This window comes from Hippopotamus amphibius, chromosome 3, assembly GCF_030028045.1.
Source record: "Hippopotamus amphibius kiboko isolate mHipAmp2 chromosome 3, mHipAmp2.hap2, whole genome shotgun sequence".
In the NCBI taxonomy this organism is placed as follows: Eukaryota; Metazoa; Chordata; class Mammalia; order Artiodactyla; family Hippopotamidae; genus Hippopotamus; species Hippopotamus amphibius.
The window spans coordinates 112,613,930-112,630,854 of NC_080188.1; the positions used below are offsets into that span (position 1 = coordinate 112,613,930).

Consider the following 16,925-nt stretch of genomic DNA (forward strand, 5'->3'; position numbering starts at 1 on the left):
TTTACCTATTTATGGGATTGTGTGGTTCGTTCATATTTCTCTTCCTTGCCTGAGAGCAGAGCTTGCCAGTGGATCAACAGGGCCTAGCACCACACCTGGCATAGAGTAGGGTGCTCTAAAGATCTGCTGAATGTAGGGGAAAATGAGAGGCCACTGAGCTGGGCCTTAATGGATGAATAGGAGTTTGCACGGTGGAAAGGGGGAGAAGAGGGGAACAGCATGGGCAAAGGCACAGAAGTCTGTGTCTATGGAGTCTATTCAGGGAACACAGGAACCAGGTAGAGTGGTGTGCGTGCAGTGAGAGGGGGTCTGCAGATGAGGCTGGGAAGGTGGACCCGGCCAGGTTGGGGGGAGGGGTCTGGTATTCAGGCCAAGGTGTTGAATGGAGGTGTCATTCTCACCAACCCCACTTCCCAGCTGAGAAGACCAGTGCCAGAGAGGTAGGAATCAGAGGACTTGGGAGAAATCGGGGCCCGGGCGTGGGGTAACTCAGCCTTTCTCTTTTACCTATCTATCTATCTACCTATCTATCTGTTGGCTGCATGGCTTGTGGGATCTTAGTTCCCCAACCAGGGGTCAACCCCAGACCCACGGCAGTGAAAGCACCGAGTCTTAGCCACTGGACCACCAGGGAATTCCAAGCCCTTCCCCTTTTTAGATGAAGAGGCTGGAGTCCTTCTTTGGACACTTCATGGCTCTCCTATGCTTTCTGTTCTACTCCCACCTGATGACTCTGGGTCATTTTGCAAATGCAAAAGGGGCTCCAAGCTGGGGAACCCAAAGAAATTAGCCAGGACCTAACAGAAATCAGGCAACAAAAAGAACAGTCTACAGTACTGGCTAAGAGTGTGGGCTCCAGAGCTGGACTGCCCGGCTTTGAATTCCATCTTTACTCACTGTTGGTGGTGTGGCCTTAGACAGGTGGCTTAACTCCTCTGATCCTGATTCCTCATCTGTAAAATGAGAATCGCAGCAGTACTGAATTTCTTGAGGTGGCTGAGTATTAAACAAGTTGGGTGTGGAGCCCTCAGCACAGTGCGGTGCACACAGTAAGCACTCGATGTGTGCTGGCTGCTTTTGTTGCTAATGTTAGGAAGCAGGAAGAGTGTAACGGTTCAGACCCATCTAGATTCTCTTATTTCACTTTACCTTGATCTCAGGCTAAGAAAGGAAAGGGACATGCCTTAAGCACTCACTATATGTGGGCACCATCTCATGTCATCCTTACTTTAGCTCTTTTTGCTCTCACTTAAGCTCTTTTTACTCTCACTTATTAATCAAGGTACACAGCTCAGAGAGGTTGAGTAAGTTGACAGGGGTCAAAAAGCTAGCTAAAGACAGTCATAGAACCACACGTAGATCTCCTTGACTTTCTTAGACGCTTTATTCCTAGGAATGTGGTATCCTTGGAATTTGCCCTCTCTGTCTAATCTTGAATTACTCCCCACTTTTAATTCATTCTTTGTCCTTTCACAAATACTTCTTCTCCCAGAGCCTCAGTCTTCTCAGTTATAACATTATAGGAGTTTGTAACAGTCAGCGTAAATATTGCTAACTGCTGTAACAAACAGTCTCCACATCTCAGTGGCTCAGCACAGAGGTCTGTGTCTTGCTTATGGCACAGGGCCTGTGAGTCAGGGTGAGTGGGCAGCTCCACGCAGTCATTCGGGGATCTGGGCTCCTGCCACCTATGGATCAATCTCCTCTAGGGCCTGAGTTCTTCTCTGGCTCCCAAGAACTGGCCACGAGGAAGGGGAGCATGAGGGAGGCACACAGCTCTAACACACCTCAGCCCAGAGGTAACAGACCTCACTTCCATTCATAGTCCATTAACGAGCACTAGTCATAAGGCCCCAGCTAGATGTGAGGGGGCTGGGAAATGTGGTCCAGCCAGGTGCCAGGAGAGAAGATAACCTGGTGAGCACCGAGCCTGTCTCTGCCACAGGGTTGGGCCAGATTCCATGACCCCCACTGGCCACACTGAATGCAGATGTCAGGACGCCTGGGTCCTTCCTCTGTCTGCAGCCAGGGCCTCCCCCACCCCACCCCGAAAGCTGTTCCTCCTCCCGCCCGCCTGGGAAGAGAACCAGTCCCTGGCAAGCCTCCTCCAAGGGTGGGTGGGTGGTGAGATATGATCTTATCATGTTTATTGCCTCTTGGAAGGCAGGTGCTGGAGGAAAACCAAGTCCGCTTTGGTTTTTCTTCCTGTTCCCTTCACATTCCTTCCCAAGATAAATTTAGCCAGCCCTGCTTTGAACGGCAGTGCTCAGGATGCCGACTTATTGTTCTCTGAGTCTGTTTCAGAGCATTTTCCATGCTGCAGCCTAAGGCCAGGGATGTAGACCTCAGGACCACAGTTCCAGGCTCTGCCCAGCCCTAAACATCTATGACCCACCTCCCACCCTTGCCTGGTCCCCATCTCTCAGTTGCCACATCTCTCAGACGAGGGCCCAGTGATGTGAGACAGAACACAGAATAGAGAAGGGCTCTGAGATCTGGCACAAGGGCTGCCTGTGTCCTTAACGGCCACTTAGAACTCAGTGGCAGGATGGTTCTGGCTTAAGAGCACAGATTTTGGAGTTGTAAGTGTGGATCAAAATTCCAGCTCAGGCCAGTGACCTTCTCATCCATCCCTCCATCTACAAAACGGGCCAGTGGTGCCTTCTTCATGAGGCTAGCTGAGAGGATTATCTTAAGAGACGTGAGTATTTTTCTGTTGCTTTTCTGGTGTAAAAGTGAGTGTGGAAATGGTGGTGGTTCATACTTAGCCTCAGGCCAACCTGAAAAAGCCACAGTGAAGACTTCCTGGAGCTTTCTGCCCATCCAAGACACTTCTTTTGCAAACTTCTTTAAAATCTCCCAAGAGGCCTCCTGGGAGAATTGTATTCTGGGGCCTCTTCATCTTTGTAGAAATGATTTCCTTTCTGGTGTCTGTCCTATTCTGCTGGTGCAACCTGAGTTCATTGCATTTTGCCTAGGTTTGTGAAGCTCTCTGCCACCTCCACCCAGATCATACATACCATATTTTTAAGGATGGTATAGCCACTCCCCTCTCTCTTTGTCCTCCAAGCCTTTGGGGTTTTTTGTGTTTGTTTTGTTTTTGGTTTTGGCCACGCTGCAAAGCCATGTGGGATCTTAGTTCTTAGACCAGGGATTGAACCCAGGCCACAGCAGTGAAAGCGCTGCCTCCTAGCCACTAGACCACCAGGGCAGTCTCCAACCAAGCCTTTGTTCTTAGAGTTAAATAGTTGCCCTCCTTCCAGCCCACTTCCCAGGGCTGCTCTCGTTTTTCCTCTGAGTCTCACCTTCGGGAAGATCACCCTGCCTCTCCCTCCATCTGCAAAGCCCACAAGAAACACAGTCCCAGGTCAGGCTCCCCAGAAACTGTTTTCTCACCAAATACTTTAGAGGCCCTTTTATGGCCTTAGCTGAGTAACAGGTGCTGTACTCAGGCACATGGCTCCAGCCGTGCCCAGGCACGGGCAGAGACAGAAGACAGGCAGCCCTCCTCCTGCACTCCTTCTGGACCTAGATAAACCTCTCCAGGCCTGAGCTTCCTGCTCTGTACAGTGGGGATGGTGAGAGTCGGTGTCCTGGGAGGAAACAGTCTGAAGTCTCAAAAGGGGCAATTGAATAAAGGGACTATTCACAAAGGTGCAGGCAATTTAAAGGAAACTAGAAGCCTGGGGAAGGACCAGAATGGCCAGGGGGAGCTGCTACCAGCTAGGCTGGCAGGGCAAGAAGAAGGAGCAGTCACAGAACCTGGAGAGGGATGCAACCATAGGACAGGCCAACCTACAGGCTCTGGGCCTCAGTTGAGGAGCCAGGAGGCCCAGCAGAGGAGCCGGGAGACTAAACACCTTCACCCTTCTTCCCTTCCACCCTCTGGTCGCCTGTGGGTACCTCCCACGGGCCGAACCCAGCTGGAACCAGAGGGCAGGGGGCTTGGCGGAAGCAGTCTCTGCAGACCAGGCTCCCAGGCCCCGTAGAGAAAGGCAGAGACCAGGTGTGGAGGGGCAGACAGGATGTCCAACAGATGATCAGGATAGCGCCTGCCTTGAAGGGCTGGTCTCAGTCACCCCTCTCACTAACAGGCCTGCAAAGGGGGCCTGAGAACCCCCATTTTATAGACATGGGAAGTCAAACCCTGAGGGCTAAGTCACATGAAAGGCCCCACACAGCCAGCAAGTGGCGGAGCCGGGATTTAAACTGCCTGACCCCAAAATTCCCCGGCAGCCAGCCAGAGCAGACAGTGGCCAACATTTAGGATTTAAGGAGGCTCTTCCCCACCACAAATGACCTTCCTCCCCTGCCTGTGATCCCCCCATCATTTATCCCCTCGGGCTCAGCACTTCATTCTCCCCGCTGGATAGTTTCAAAGGCAAACATCCCTGGGAGGGGCATCGCGTCAATCACAGAACACATCCAGGGAATGAGTTTCTCAGATGCTCTCTTTGTGCTGGGAGAGGGCTGAGGTTGGCCTGGAAATCTGTGGGGAGTGGAAACACCAAAAGGGAGGCACTGAACAAGACCGATGTCGACCCCACACAGTTACAGAGCTTTCTGAGTCCTTTCTCGACCATCCTCTAGCTTAATCCTCACCATTTTCCTGGGATGCTGGCATCGGGAGCTTTGGGACAGTAGCCCAAAGAGGTTGCACTTTGCTAATGTGAGATGGGCACAGCCCTGTAGGGGAAAATGCACTGGCTTTAGAAGCCCAAAGACAAATGCAATTTGAATCCTTCCTGACTCTGAGACTACAGGCAGGTCCCTTCACCCCACAGGCATCCCCAAATGGGGGTATGAACACCCATCTCATTGTTGGATGAGAATTAAATGCCATCATTCTTATCTGTGTGCAGCACCGTTCCTGGCACCCAGCATCCCAGACAGAGAAGGTATAGAGGACAAATTCCTGAACTGGGGCAAATCCAGCCCTAGGTCTCAGCCAGTTGGGTAACCCTGGACCAGTCACTTAACCCCTCGAGCTTCATTTGAAAAATAGACCATCACATCCCTATCCCACAGGTTTGTGAGGTGAGGTATCTGAAAGCAGTTTTTTGAACTGCTCTGTAAACCACTCTAGAAATCTAGAAACTTCTTCAATAACAACGCCAGTGAGCATCTCCTGGGCGCTTGCTTTGTTCCAGACACTGTTCTAAACTCCTGACACATGTGGTTTCATTCAATTTTCATGGCCACCCTTTGAAGCAGGACTTCTGTGTTATTCCCAGTCACAAATGAGGAAATCGCGTGTCAGAGAGGTTAAGTGACTGGCCCTAGTTGCACAGCTGACAAGTGGCAGGACCAGGCTTTGAACCCAAGTAGGCTGAGAAGCCTGTGGAGAAGGGAGCCCCTGCCAAGCCCTGGAATACCCAAACAAAGAGAACTGAAGAAGCCTGGAGTCCAGCAGGGCTCAAACTTTCATACACATCAGAATCATTTCGGGAAATTATTTAAAAGGCAGAGTCCTGGACTCCACCTGCAGAGATGCTGATTCTATGGGTTCAGGGTGGGGCCTGGAAATCTGCCTTTTTAACAAACCCTCAAGATGATGCCCGCGCAGGGGGTCAGATCACCACATGGGGAGGACCACGGCAGGTGTCCCACCAAACCGTCAATAAAGGTTGCTCGGTAGGTGAGGGTCGTAGGGTTCTAGAGGACCCTGAAGTTTCAAGCAGGAGAGACAGGAGCCCACAGTGGGACCCACCTTCCCCTCTGGCCTCCAGGTTTGCCAAGTACTACAAGATGGAGAACGGCAGTGAGTACCGCACGCTCCTGAAGGCTTTTGGCATCCGTTTCGATGTGCTGGTGTACGGGAATGTGAGTCCTTGGGCTGGGCAGATGCGGGGGAACAGGGGGGGAGACCTAGACCAATCCTGGGCCCTAAAGAGGCTCCTCTGGGGGCAGGGTCCTGCCACTGCCCAGCTCTGAGACCCTCGCATGTCCACAGCACGTGGGGCCTGCTGATCTACCAAGAACCCCTCTGGCTCCACGGTCTCCCTGGCTGGGAGTCCAAGTCCAGCCCCAGGCCTCACTCCGGTCCTGCTGGACCCTCTGCCTACTCACCTTGGTGTTTGTGCACACAGGCTGGCAAGTTCAACATCATCCCCACCATCATCAGTTCCGTGGCAGCCTTCACTTCTGTGGGCGTGGTGAGTGCAGCCCCTCTGGGCTCAGTCAGGAGGCCACCCTGGGTGGGGCCTGGGGTGGCAGGAGTGGGTGGGGAGTGACCCTCTTCTGCCCAGAATGTGAGCCCAACCTCTTGCCATTGCCTCCCCGCGGAGCCAGCCCTCCCTTGAATACCTCCAGTCCAGGAGAGCTCACTGCCTCCGCGGCAGCCCCCCACCTGTTACAAAGTCCCCATTCCTCCCCATGAAGGTGGGGGAGGAGACTCCAGGGCTCCCGGACCTGACAGCCTGGACAAGGAACAGAGCCCGGCTGGCAAGGCGGGCACAGAGCCCTGCTCCCAGGGATGTGAACCCGCGCAGCCCCTCCGCCTCTCCCACTAAACCTTCCCTCTGCCTTCCAGTCTGGGTTCACCCCGGGAGCTGGGGAGGCAGGCCCTGGAGACGGTCTGCAAAGCCCCTGGATGTTTCCTGAAGAGGAAGCATCAGTCAGGCATCTCTGGAGGACTCACCCTGACCCCGAGGGCAGCCCTGCCCCTGCTCCCTGACACCCGACTCCGGCCCAGCAGCCCCTCTGAGCCACCCTGCTCTCCTCCAGGGCACCGTCCTCTGTGACATCATCCTGCTCAACTTCCTCAAGGGGGCCGACCAGTACAAAGCCAAGAAGTTTGAGGAGGTGCGCTGGGGGGGGCCCCCCAAGAGGTAGAGGGACAGGGCAGGGAGGGGAGCCCCGGACTCTCAGGAGCCCACCTTTTGGGGGCTTCTGAAGGGGAGTTCATGGGAGCCTCCATACATATCGGGGATGCCAACAAGAGATAGTTTGGCCAAGAGTGGGCTCTGTGGTCATGGCTGTTGGTGTCCCCATCCACTCACTGTCCCTCGGGTGGGACAGATCCTATGGGTTGGCTTGGGTTTCCGTTTGCCCTTGAGGTGCAGGGGAAGAGTCTTGGGGTCACAGACTTGCTCCAGCTCCCCTCTGACAGGGCCGTGAGCCACAACCGCTGAGTCTGTCAAATGGGGGGCCCCAGGAGGACCCTGCCCACAGTCAGAGCACAGTCACGCCAGCCCCTCTGCCTGCAGGTGAACGAGACCACGCTGAAGGTCACGGCCTCAGCCAACCCGGTGTACCCCAGCGACCAGACCACGGAGGAGAAGCAGTCCACGGACTCGGGCGCCTACTCCATTGGCCACTAGGGCCTCTGCCGTGGGCCGCACTCTCACCCTTGGGCTCCAGGCCTCCCAGCAGGGGGCCCCACCTGAGCAAGGGGGGATGGGAGAGGGCAGAGGCCCTCGTTTTTTGCTGCTCACCCCATGAGGCCACAGCCCGGACCAGGTGTCTAGCCCTCCCACTGCTCTCCAGACAAGCCCTGCTCCCGCTAAGACCTCAGTCTCACCTTTACCCCTTGCCTCACCCCTGTATGCTTCCCAGGACCCCCAGGGCAGTGGTACCTGGTCATCCCCCTTCCAAAGAGTAGAGATAATAATAGGAATAACTAGTGGCCACAAAGTCCTACCAAGTGCCAGGCACTTTCACGCACATTATCTCATTTAATCCTTAGAATAATCCTGTGAGTAGAGACTAGCTTCCCTACTTTGAAGATAAACTGAGGCTCAGAGAGACTGAGTCGTTTGCCCCAGGCCACACAGCCAGGAAGTGAGAGAGCTGGGGTTTGAGCCCAGATCTGACCAGCTCCATCGCCCACACCCCACAAGGAGAGAATGAACCCCTGGAGGATGCCTGCCCTGCTGCTTCAGCCTCCTCCGCCTTAACCGTGATTAGTTTCAGCTCAGTCGAGAGTAAGGCCCAGGCTCTCCCCCAGGAATGCAGGCAGGCCCCATTTGAGGGGGGGTCAGTCAGACCGGGGTGCGGGGTCTCTTTGACTTGGGTAGGTCCCAATTTCAGAAGGAAATAGGCGGCATAACTGTCCGTGAATTTTTCCTTCCCTCACCCCAAGCCAGAGAAGAGGCCATTCTCATTTCCTCTGGGACCCCCACCTGCTCATCCACATCCAGGCACCTCACTTCAGGAGCCCCAGGTAGCACCCCGCCACCAAGGGCAGAACGGGATTCCTCGACCTGGTGCCCTGTTGCAGGAGGTCAGCAGGCCTCCGTCAATACATCGAGAAAAAGCTCCGCTGAGACTCAACGCCCTGCAAGCAGCTGGTCAGCAGGCCTGACCCCCTGGGGCCCTAATGAGGTGGTCTATCTTCTCATGTCAGAAACTAAAGGGGCTTTGGGACCATCTCGTCTGATTCTCTTGTTTACAGATGCAAACTGAGGCCAGAAAGGGAAAATGACACGTCCAGTGTCACACAGTTAGCGGCCCGAAGAGAGCCAGGTGTCCTGCCGCTCAGGGAAGGAGGCAGGAACGGGCAGCTGGGGAGGCTGCTGAGAGCGTGCCAAGCCCACCACACCTCCCTTTGTCCTGACACCCCCTGCCCTGCTGGGCTCTGCCACAGTACAGGCCCAGCAATCTCAACAGAGCAGAGCTCAGGAGCAGATTCAGGTTTTATGAAGCCTGAAGCATATGCAATGTGGGTCATCTTTTGAAAATACTACAAAATTAGATATTAGAAGGGTTCATGCAGGTGAGGGGACTTGGAGTGTGTTTCCCTAGCTTTGCGGTAAATCCCCTGGAAAGGCTGGTGCACAGGCCTGATCATGAGGTCTTAGCAGAGATGAGCTTAACTGTACTTGGAGGGCTGGGTCCTCTACAGACAGTGCAGGGGAGTGGGGTGAGAGCAGCTTGGGGAGGAGTTTGGGAAGGCCCAACCTCTGTGGTCCCCCACCCCAGAGGAGAAGGGGTGAGGTTCCCCTTTGCCTGTTCTGCCTTCACCCCCAGCGCCATCAAGATGATGGGGTAGCACCTCCCCAGCGGTGGCCTAGGGAATCAGGCAACATCCGGAGATCGGACCAGAAGAGACATCAGTGAAGACAGCACTGAGCTCTCCAACCAGGAGCCCCACAGGTGTCCCTGGAGAATCCAGCTCTCAGGAGGCTGGGCTGAGGCTGGGGTCACAGGGATGTTCTCTAAGGAGGAGCCGGAGGCAGCTCTGTCCTGGAGGGAGCCTCTCCCCCAGCCCCTACATTCCCTCCAGACTGGGGTGGTCCTCCTACGGGTGTATCAGCCCATCCTGAGCCTGAACACGTATGTGTGTGAGCCGGACGTTGTCTTCCCCGTGGCTGAACTAGGTTATGGTTCCCTGTGCAAGACTTAGGGCTGATATCAGTAGTAATACCAGTAAAGAACTCACCTCCGCTGCATCACGTGACCTCAGCACAAGCACCACATAATCACGTGACCCCCTCACCCCAACCCTACTAAGCTTGCTATGTTTTGTCATTAATCCTGAAAGAAAAACAAATTTGTAACACATGGAAATTTAAACTGAAACCCACACTCATTCCTAACAGTTCAGCATCAAACTAACACGCACTGATAACTAGCCATTACCAAGTGATGGGTTAAACGTGTGACAGGCATCATCTAATTCAACCCTCACTTTACAGAAGAAACTCAGGCTGAGTAGGTTTTTAAACTGAACTAGGAGAGCTGGGATGCAAACCCAGATCTTTAGGACTCCAGAGTCTGGGATCCTGACTTCTGTGCCACATTTGCCTAGGAAAAACGAAGAAATCTGTTCGCATCTTCTTTTCTGTGTGTGTTAGGCTATAACCAGATTTTGCTGCAGTAACAGGTTAATGGTGAATCTCATGATTTAATACAATGAAGTCGGTCAGACAGCCACTTCCACCTGATAGTTATGCCATCTGAGACACATGGACCTTCAGATCACTGTGTCAAGGAAACTGAGAGCTAGAGGATCATGGGTGATCATAGGGCATCATTTAAAGGCCAGGCCATGCCTTTATGTCACTTCCAACCACCTTGCACTGGTAGACTCAGTCTCATGCTGCAGAGCCCAGCATTATTGCAAGGAACACTGGGGAATCTAGTCTTCCTAGGTCCCCAGGAAGAGAAAATGGTGACCATAGCACTCTCTGCTTCATTCTCTCCTTTGTAATAACTTTTCTTCTCCACAACCCTCCACCCATGCACACTAACAGTTACATTTTTCCCTTCTGTGTTCCTTCTCACAAAACCTTGTTCTCAGCAAGTTACCAATCAGTCTTCCAGAGGTATTAATAGATAACACATTCAAGAGTTTTTTCTCCTTAGAATATATCCTTTTTAATCGAGGGCTTCAAGACTGAAAGGCCTTGAGCAGCCAAAGGAATGAATATATAATGGTTGACGTTAAAGCCCAATAATGGACAGTACTGGATATTTGAAGGACAGCTTATCTACCCTGGCCTGGCTCATGCAAGCTGCAGTCTGGAAGGGGCTGAGCCCTCCCCCCAACCCCTTTGCCTCCCTCCCTCTATCTCTGGCCTGGCTGGCAGTATACTGGGTACTGGGGTTAGCTACAGCCCATTGCCCATCAAGGAAGTAAGTGGAGGCAGATAAGAGGGAGCTTACCATTCAGCAAGTTCCAGAGCTACCTGTGCAGAGCTCATCCTTCCCACTCCCATTGCTTCTGCTTCTTTTAGAAGTACAACCTGAAGATTAGCTTGCTGCAGTACACAATGCAGGGGCCTGGGTGGGGGCCTGACCCCAAGGGAGCTACCCTTCCATGTCCTTGGGGAGACTGACATGCTGTGATTAGGAGCTTCCTGACCCCATCTCCATTCGACCTTCCTGACCCAATCTGTGTACAAAGCTACATAAATACACACACTCAAAGACAGACACAGACACACAGGCGTATCTGTAAATAGAGATGTATACAAGGTACACACCAACAACACGTGGATACATGCCAACTCACACACAGATGTGTGCAGAGTCACAAAGAAAGATTCACACATACACAGATATACACAGGGATCCAAACACTGACTCGTGTACATACCGAGATGCATAGACACACGCGTCCCCATGCGCCCCCAGAAATCCCTGCATGGTCTCTCTGGGCCCCATGTAGAATGACACCCCCTACAAGGCTCTCTTTCTTCCCCTCTCTCTCCCCCACAGCCCAGGGCGCTCTGCCCTCTGAACACTCAGGCTCCAGTCTGAGTTTCTGGCTGCATCAAGCCCAGACCCTTCCCGGAGCCCAGCCTGAAACACAGTTAAGAGCAGCACCAATGTTCACTCTCAGTGTCTCCAGCACCTGAGAAGAGGAGGGAAGCAGAGGAGACCTGGGGCTGTAGAAGCAGCATTGGAGCCACATGGCTACAGTTGCCCGCCCTTTGGCCCCAAGGCCCTGGGGTGAGAGGCAACTCCCTCCTGAGAATGTGGCCCCTCTAGGCAGGGCAGGTAGGCTGCGAACCTGGGAGGGGAGGAAGGATTCGGGAGGCAGTGAGGAGGACAACCACCCTCATGGCCATCTCTGAAGAAGTTGGGGCCTTTGAACTCCCCCCCAGGTGCATGGGAGAATGGAAAATAGGGGCGGCTCTCAGAGGTGAAGAAGACACAGGGCTGCAGGAGCCGGCTGCCCCGAGAGACTGTTTCTCCTCCCCCCACGTGGTTACCCCAGGTGGGACCTCACTGCTCCATCCAATTCTTGAATCAGCCACATCGCCTGCAACGTGGAAAGGCCCCCACCCCACGCCACGCCCACCCCCACTCCCCCCTAGTCCCACCCCCCCAACCCCCGTTCACCTCTCACCGCCCACCCCCCGGCCGAGGAACTGAATGCAAACAAGCAAGAGAGTCAGTTCCCCACCGCCTTCCCCACAGAGCCTGGCGTTGGGGTGGGCGCCGGGGTGGAATCCTCGGGGCCAGACCCAGGAAGGACGGCCGCCGGCTGCACGCTCCGCCCCCAGGGGGCGCTGCCGCCCAGCACCCCAGTGCCCCACCCCGTCCCACCCCCAGCTACCCAGAGCCCTCCTCCAGCACCTTTTACTTTCCTCAGAGTCCCACCCCGCTCCCCACGAAGCCGGCGTCAGGGCTTCCAGGATTTCCAACCCAGAGGAGTCCCCCGAAGTGCGCGATGAAGAAACAAGAGTCAGGAGATGCTGTGGGAAGCCTGGCTTTATGACCCGGAGAGGCTGGGGACCAAAGTGCCAAGGGTGGGGCTGGGGCGGCCAGGAGGGCGAGAAGGGAGGGGCTCCAAGGCAGGGTCTCCGTGCCTCTGGCTTAGAACAAGCAGACGAAGGGCAGCCGCCTTTTACATGAAGCTCGTCGCCAGTGACCCCCTGGAGGTAGAGAGTACAGTCATGTCAGCTGCCCACCTGAGCGTGGCCTGTGCCCCCTCGTTCCCTCCTCAGGCACCTCGTAGGTCACCTTTGCTGGATTCAGGGGGTCTGGGGGCGGGGGGGGGGCATGTGGTACGATGGCCATAGGTTTCCCACACACCCCTACTCGCCAACGTGGATTGACCTCTTCTCTTGCAGAGGCAATGTGCTAAGTGCTTTATGTGGACAATGCCTTTCACCCTCACAATGACTCCCAAGAGGTCGGTGCTGTCATCACTCCCATTTCACAGATGAAGACACTGAGGCTTTGTGGCAGTGATACCTTGCCTGTATCTCAGCTGGCAAGGGGCAGAGCCGGGATGTGGCTCTCGGAGGTCGTACTCCAGCCCCTATGGTCTCAGCCACTGTACTACATCCCCTCACATCTGGCAGCCCTGCTCTTTCAAACTGGCGAATTATCTCTCAGCCTCCCCCAATTCACACATCTTCCACTCGTCCCTCATCCACACCTTACATTCACATCTGTTACTCCCATCTATCCCCTACTCACTCCTTGTCACCATCATATCAGAGGAAGGAAAGGAGTCCCCAGACCCTGAGCCTAGCTTTGTCTGGGAAGACAGAGCCCCCATCTAGCGCCTCTACAGGACACCCCATCACCTGCTTTCGCTCTGAGGAATCCCTACCTCTCAGCCTTCCTCACATACAGAACGTTGGTTCTCCAGTTGGGGGGAGGGTGTGGGTTCGGGACATGCGTTCAGGCAGCTCAAAGGGACATGTGTGGGAGTCCATCTTGCCACTTCTTCCCCTTGTCCTGGTGCCCAGCCCCTCTCACCTTTACTGCACAGGGCTACACAGTGGCCTCTCCCATTCCCGGGCTGCCCTCGGGCCCAATATCCAAAATCCCAGCGACTGCCATCTGCCCAACGAAATCTCCTGCACAGCAACTAGAGAAGAGAGAGGCTGGCTTAGAGGGCAGAGATCCAGGAACACAGACAACTTCCGGGGCTCCAGAAAGCCCACTGAGCATCCCTTCCTGGACACTGGATGTATAATCTCTCACTGCCCACCTGGCTAGGATACCTCAGAGACCCAACCCTGACAGTTCCCACGCAATGACAGTGGAAGAGCAAACATCACTTCCAGCTGTCATACAGCATAGGCTTCTCAAATTCACTGTGCATACAGATCTCCTAGGGATCTTGTAGGGCCCAAGACCGTGCATTTCTCACAAGCTACCAGGTGATGTTGATACTGCCGGTCCATGGACCACACTTGAGTAGCAAATACAATGGCACTTATTGGTCCACAATCCCAAGGCCACTCCAAGGGAAGGACCCCACTTTCGAGATCAGGAAATGGAAATTTGGAAGCAGGCATTCAGCTAGGAAGGGACCAAGTTGGGTATGGAATCTATCTCCTGACTCCTGGGGTGTGCTGGTAAATGTTAACAACCAGCCTTGGGGGAAGGTGCGTGGCAAAGGGGAGAAAGGAATCTGATGTGTAAATGATCATCAATTTCTTTGTTGTAAATACATCCACCATGGCAGATTTCAAGGTGCAAGCATGAAGTAACTGAACACGGAGTTCGGAAGAGAAGCATTCAATCATCAGTCCTCCTAAGCCGGTACCAGCCAGCTCCAGCTGCTGCAATGAGGCTTCATGCCAGCAGGTGGTGCCTTGAGGCAATCACAAAGGCCTTCCTGGGACTTCCCTGGTGGAGCACTGGTTAAGAATCTGCCTGCCAATGCATGGGACATGGGTTCGATCCCTGGGCTGGGAAGATCCCACATGCCTCGGAGCAACTAAGCTCGTGTGCCACAAACACTGAGCCTGTGCTCTAGAGCCCGCAAGCCACAACTACTGAGCCCATGTGCCACAACTCCTGAAGCCCATGAGCCTAGAGCCCATGCTCCTCAACAAGAGAAGCCACTTCAATGACAAGCCCTCGCACTGCAACAAAGAGTAGCTCCTGCTGTCCACAACTAGAGAAAGCACACGCACAGTAACAAAGACCACAGAGTCAAAAAACAAATCAATAATAAATCTTTTTTAAAAATGAAAATAAAATAATGAATTTTTTAAAAAAGAATTTCCTGTACCTGGGAGTTGGCCCCTCACTTACCCAGCCCCTAATGTAGCCTCCGATCCAGACCTGTGCTTCATTGACCCTATTGGCCAAGTGCCGGACTTGAGAGTTGAAGCTGAAGTTGTGGATGGAGACGAGGTTGCCTCGGTAGCACCTCCTGCAGATATTCTGCAGGGAGAAGAGGAGGGGTAGAAAATTCACTGTTTTCTCCCAAGTCCCTGCGTGTCCAGGAGAGAACCCACATCGCTTTCCAAGTCACAAATAGGGGATAATAGATTTCTGCCCCCCTGAATCCCGTCTCTTCCTCCTTTATTGGGTGTCAGGAACTTTTTCGTTGTTTTTTTTTTTTGGCTTAAAAAAGCTTCATTCTTTTATTTAGCTTTCTGACTCTGCACTTGTGCTTTCAACACTTTCACAAAAATTTTCTGCTCCTCAATAAGGAAAGAGCGCTTGGTCATCTCACAGACACATGTACGGCCTGGCTGACATGTCTTTTCATGTACACGAGCTCCTACGAACTTTAGGTCTCACAGCACGAACTTCTCGACGTCAGCCTGGGCACACGCCACGTGCGGGTTTTGGTGCTTTCCCAGCTTTGTTGTACAAAGGTAAACAACTCTATTACCAGGGCTTCAGGACAACTTGGCTTTGGTAGAGGCTGTATTGTAGGACATCCCACAACGATATGTCAAGTGCTGAACCATGCTGAATGCCTCTAGATACCGTCCCCGGAAAAGCAGGAACTTCTTGCAGAAAAAAATAATAATACTCAGAATACGTACCGCCACCATTTACTGAGAGTTTACCATGACCCAGGGAATGTTCTAAATATTTCCCGTGTATTTTTTCATCCTCACCACAACTCTACGAGGTGGAACCATTCATCTCCATTTTACACATGAAGACAGAGGAGCCCTAAAAGGTGAAGCGACTTGCCCAAAGAAAAGGGCTGGTGACAGGCAAAGTCAGGACTTAGCCCAGCTATATCTGATACCAAAGCTTTTCATCTAAACCAGTGGTTCTCAAAGTGCAGTCTCCAGACCAACAATGTTACCACCTATGCATTTGCTATAAATGCAAATTCTGAAGCCCCAGACTTGCTATATCAGAAATGGAGGGGATGGGGCCCAGACATCTGTGTTTTAACAAGACTTCTAGGACATTCTGATGCATACTAGGCTTGGGGAACCGCTCGTCTAAAGTGGGAACAGAAGGGTGACTCCACTCTTCTCTCCTCCCTTGGTCACCCAGTGTGACCTCCCTGCCACTTACCTGACCGTTCCAAAACTTCCTCGGGGTCAGCACCAACACGTAGTGGCAACTCTTGCATCCAGGACTGCCAGGAAGCTGAATGGTGTCCTCTTCCTTAGGGCACGGCAAGTCCTTGTGTGGGGCAGCTGGGTCTGACTCCATGGCCTTCTCATCCTCACAGTCATCTTGAGAGCTGCAAGTCTCGGCCTCGTCTTCCTCTGACTCAAGCACCTCATCATTCAGGGCCAACCCTCCCTCCTGTTCCCCTGAGCCTTCCACATCCTGGCTCAGGTCTGCCTGTGGCTCTCTGCTGCCCAGATGGGGGCCACCATTCTCTGGGAAGAAGAGGTAACCAGCCATCAGGTTGGGCTCTCCCTTCTTCCAGGACCACAGACAGCTCTTCTCAGAGGCGGTCCATTCTGCCTTCCTAGGGATGCCATCTGGAACCAAGTCTACAAGGATCCCTTGGGGGTTGGGCAGACCAGAATCCTTGCTTCACACACACGAATGCATGAGAACCTGATGCTGGCTGACACCACCTGTGGGTATTTTGGGGGTGGGAGGAAGCACCTGTGGGAAGCCCTCATCTTCAGAGGTGGGTGTTTTTCCTTGCAAAGGAGCCCTGATGAAGAGTTCAGGTCACGGTTCTGAGTCCAGGAGAACTCTAAGCAGAGATGGGCTAGGCTACCTGAAGAGGGGAAATGGTAGCCCTCACCTCTTAAGAGCAAAAACATGATGCAGGAAAGAAGAGAAAAGAGAAAGATGGATGAGAAGGGAAGGGGAGGCCTTACCCAGGGAAAGAGCAGAAACTGTCCCCAGCAGGAGAAGGGGCAGGAGCAGGAGGTGTTTCATATCTCCTCAGTCTTGTCAGAGGGACACAGCTGCACCTTCCCTCTTCAGGGATGTCCCGGGTATCCGCTCGGCCCCTGGCACACAGTGGAGATGCAGTGTTTGCTTAACTGGTGATTCAAGGGCAAACGCGTGAGCTTCCTTTTCCCCCAGGAAACAGACCCTGAACTGAAGAATCAGGAAAAGCACAAGGGGGTGTCAGCTCAAGTACAAAAGTCCCTTTTACCTGAGAGCTGGGTACCTGCTCCTAGGGACAGCACTTATCTCAGTCCCTTCCCGAGGGGAACAGGTGTGCTCACGTTCACGGCCAATTTCACTCACAAGGGGGAAGAAGGGGGAAGGATAGCAGCTGTTGTGGTCCTAAGGGCAGGCCTCCTGGGTGCTTCCCATGTATGTTTTAGCTTCCTCCC

At 53.5% G+C, this 16,925-nt stretch overlaps 2 protein-coding genes and 1 pseudogene across 2 annotated transcripts in view; 1 reads left to right on the forward strand and 2 right to left on the reverse strand.

Moving 5' to 3' along the window:
* The window catches only part of P2RX3 (purinergic receptor P2X 3), a 28,943-nt gene extending 21,621 nt beyond the window's left edge, over positions 1 to 7,322 (forward strand). Inside the window, exons 9-12 of the mRNA XM_057728873.1 lie at positions 5,730 to 5,823; positions 6,090 to 6,155; positions 6,727 to 6,804; positions 7,209 to 7,322. Of these exons, the coding sequence (XP_057584856.1) occupies positions 5,730 to 5,823; positions 6,090 to 6,155; positions 6,727 to 6,804; positions 7,209 to 7,322 (352 nt within the window). The remainder of the gene's footprint in view (positions 1 to 5,729; positions 5,824 to 6,089; positions 6,156 to 6,726; positions 6,805 to 7,208) is intronic.
* Positions 7,323 to 12,188: 4,866 nt separating this feature from the next.
* Positions 12,189 to 16,518, reverse strand: LOC130849473 (proteoglycan 3-like). The gene is made up of 5 exons (XM_057728390.1): positions 16,458 to 16,518; positions 15,688 to 16,001; positions 14,452 to 14,583; positions 13,162 to 13,273; positions 12,189 to 12,326 (listed from the first exon to the last, which is right to left on the reverse strand). Exons 1-5 carry the CDS (start codon positions 16,516 to 16,518, stop codon positions 12,268 to 12,270), a joined length of 678 nt encoding a protein of 225 aa, XP_057584373.1. The 3' UTR covers positions 12,189 to 12,267.
* On the reverse strand, positions 14,787 to 15,146 carry LOC130849474 (60S ribosomal protein L34-like; annotated as a pseudogene).
* Positions 16,519 to 16,925: the final 407 nt, after the last annotated feature.